Source organism: Chrysochloris asiatica, unplaced genomic scaffold, assembly GCF_000296735.1.
Source record: "Chrysochloris asiatica unplaced genomic scaffold, ChrAsi1.0 scaffold00007, whole genome shotgun sequence".
NCBI classification, from domain to species: domain Eukaryota; kingdom Metazoa; phylum Chordata; class Mammalia; order Afrosoricida; family Chrysochloridae; genus Chrysochloris; species Chrysochloris asiatica.
Window position 1 is genome coordinate 26,651,245 of NW_006408525.1, and position 2,760 is coordinate 26,654,004.

At 50.4% G+C, this 2,760-nt stretch overlaps 1 protein-coding gene across 1 annotated transcript; it reads right to left on the reverse strand.

Moving 5' to 3' along the window:
- Positions 1-919: 919 nt before the first annotated feature.
- On the reverse strand, positions 920-2,539 carry LOC102835999 (keratin-associated protein 16-1-like). The gene has a single exon (XM_006833681.1). The coding sequence runs from the start codon at positions 2,537-2,539 to the stop codon at positions 920-922; it is 1,620 nt and encodes a 539-aa protein (XP_006833744.1).
- Between the last annotated feature and the right edge of the window lie 221 nt (positions 2,540-2,760).

The following is a 2,760-nucleotide window of genomic DNA, read 5'->3' on the forward strand; positions in this document are numbered from 1 at the left end:
AGTTCTGTCTAGCATGTAGCCCCTGGCATGATCAGATCACTGTGTACTTATCTAACTCCTGACTTACACAATGTTCTACACACACCTGTGCCCAAGACTCACTACTGAGTAGTGTGCTTACAAACCCCATTCATTTATACACGTTTCCTCCCTGTTTTTAATTGGTTAACTCCTACTTGTCCTAAAAGACTCAACTCAAGCATCACATTTCCCAAAAACTAGTCCCTAGTTCCTCCTTTGTCCTGCTGATTTCACAATGCCCTGTGCTTGCCTCTGCACCTGGGATTACCACAGCAGAATGTCATCAATGTCTACCAGTCTCCCCATCAGAGTGGACTCCTTAATAGCAGGGACTAAGACTATTGTCTTTGTATTCCGAGAGCCTAACTCAGACTATAGAACCTAATAGCCATCTAATAAGACTTGTTGGGTGAAAAGATGGATGGATGGATAGATGAATGGATGGATGGATGAAAGAAGTTACCCTCAAAGACAATGCAAGTCAGCTAATGAGACTATAGCAAAACAGGTTGTCAATAAGAATAGCACATCACTTCAACTTAGCTGCATTTATTGGATAACTGAATATCTCAAAGAACACTAGCATACAGAGTAAGAGAGGAGACAGATGTGAAAACAAAAGAGTTTAGAAAAGAGATTTGAGGTGATATGACAAAGCAGCTCTTCCAGCTTGATGGCTACAGCAGACAGGAACCTAGAATGTCCCCTTCTCAGTGCCCTGGAGCCTTCATGTAGATCCGGACATTTCTGATGTGTTCCTTGAAACATAAACAGATGAAAAGAGATGGCGCAGAAAGAAAAAGAGTCTAGCTAAGTCATATTGAGCCTTTGGGACAGCGGTCAAGTTTTTTTTCTAGCTGGTGACTTGCTTTGCAGGAATGGGTGGACTGAGGCCAGTTTAGGAGTCGGCAGATTTGCTGGCAGCAGGCTGACTGGCTGCAGCCTCACTGGTGGTTGGGCTGCTGGGTTTGGCAGCAGCAGCTGAGCAGGGACTCTCCTCTGACACTTTCTCTTTGCAGGGGGTTGAATCGGCACAATCTGGTTGGTTGGAATTGGAGTTCTTGCGATCGAGTTTGCTGGAGTCAGTCTCAGCACTAGGTAGGCGGGAACAGACTGGGCGGTAAGAGAGAGACGTGATGCAGGTCGGGCGGCGCAGGAGGGAGTAACATGGGCGGTAGCAAGCAGGGCGGTAGGAGATGGATGTCACATATGGCTGCTTGTAGGACAGGGAGCCAGAGCAGAGTGGGCGACAAATTGGACGGTAGGAAATTGAAGTACTGCAGGGCTGTCTGTAGGAACTGGATATGTAGAATGTAGGCCGAGAGTAAACTGGTTGGCAGATGGCAGATGCAGAAGACCCAGGGCGGCAGCAAAGAGGTTGACTGGAGTTGGAAGTGCAGGAGACAGGCGCACAACAGATGGACTTACCACTCTTAACTAGGTAGCAGGTAGATTGGCATGGGTTAGGCACACAGATACTTTGTGAGCTGGGACTAGGAACACAGACATTTTGTGAGCAGGGGCTGGGCACACAGACATTTTGTGAGCACGGGCTGGACTCAGAGCAGATGGGTTGGCAAATGCTGGAGACACAACTCGAGGCCTCTTGGCAGGTGCTAGAGACACAAGATGCTTCACAAGGGCTTGAAACACAGCAGACAGGGCGGAGGCAAATGGGTTCACAGACCAGAGCCACACAGGAGGCCGGCTGGCAGATGCTAGCCTCTGAGCAAGATGGCTCACAAGGACTGGAGTCACAGCAGATGGGCTGGCAGCTACTGGTCACTGTACAGACAGATGGACAGCAGCTGGGTGGTGGGCACACTGGCTGGCAGCAAGCGGGCTCACAGACCACTGGTTGGCAGGAAGTTGGCATAGTGCAGACAGCTGAGCAGCAGCTGGGCTCGCAGACCACTGGTTGGCAGGAACTTGGCACAGTGCAGATAGTTGAGCTGCAACTAGGCTCACAGATCACTGGTTGGCAGGAAGTTGGCACAGTGCAGATAGTTGAGCTGCAGCTGGGCTCACAGACCATTGGTTGGCAGCAGCTGGGGTCACAGAGGACTGGCTGGCAAGAAGTGGGTACACAGATGACTGGTTGGCAGGAGGTGTCCTCACAGCATACAGGCTGACAGCAACAGCTTATGGAGCAAGAAGGTTCACAAGGCGTAACTTCACAGCACACAGGCTGGGCACAGGTACTCATGGGACAAGAGGGCTCGCAGATTGTAGCTTCACAGCACACAGGCTGGGCACAGGTACTCACAGAACAGGAGGGCTCACAGATTGTGGCTTCACAGCACACAGGCTGGGCACAGGTACTCACAGAACAGGAGGGCTCACAGGGTTGAGGACCACAGCTAGATGATCCACAGTCATCTGGACAAGTTACCAGTTGCCATGTCTGGCTCCCACAGGAACTGGGCAAGCAGACGGGACCTACGCAGTTCACCTCCCTAGAGCAAAGAGAGATAGCTGGTGTGGAGGGGCATTTCCTGGAACAGCAATTGCCAGACATGATGGAGCTGTCTCTGCTTCCTAGTGAGTGCTGAGAGGGAGATGCCCGACTATGACCGCTCTCTCAGGGCCTCACCTTTATACTCCTTCTCTGACCTATGCTGTTTGGGCCTTCTGCATCTTTTCCTTATTTCTGTTTGAAGAGGAACACCTTATTATGCCAAGGTTTGTTGATCTGGAAGTTGTTTGTCTTCCCATAAAGATGCTGTTTATTTATTGTCT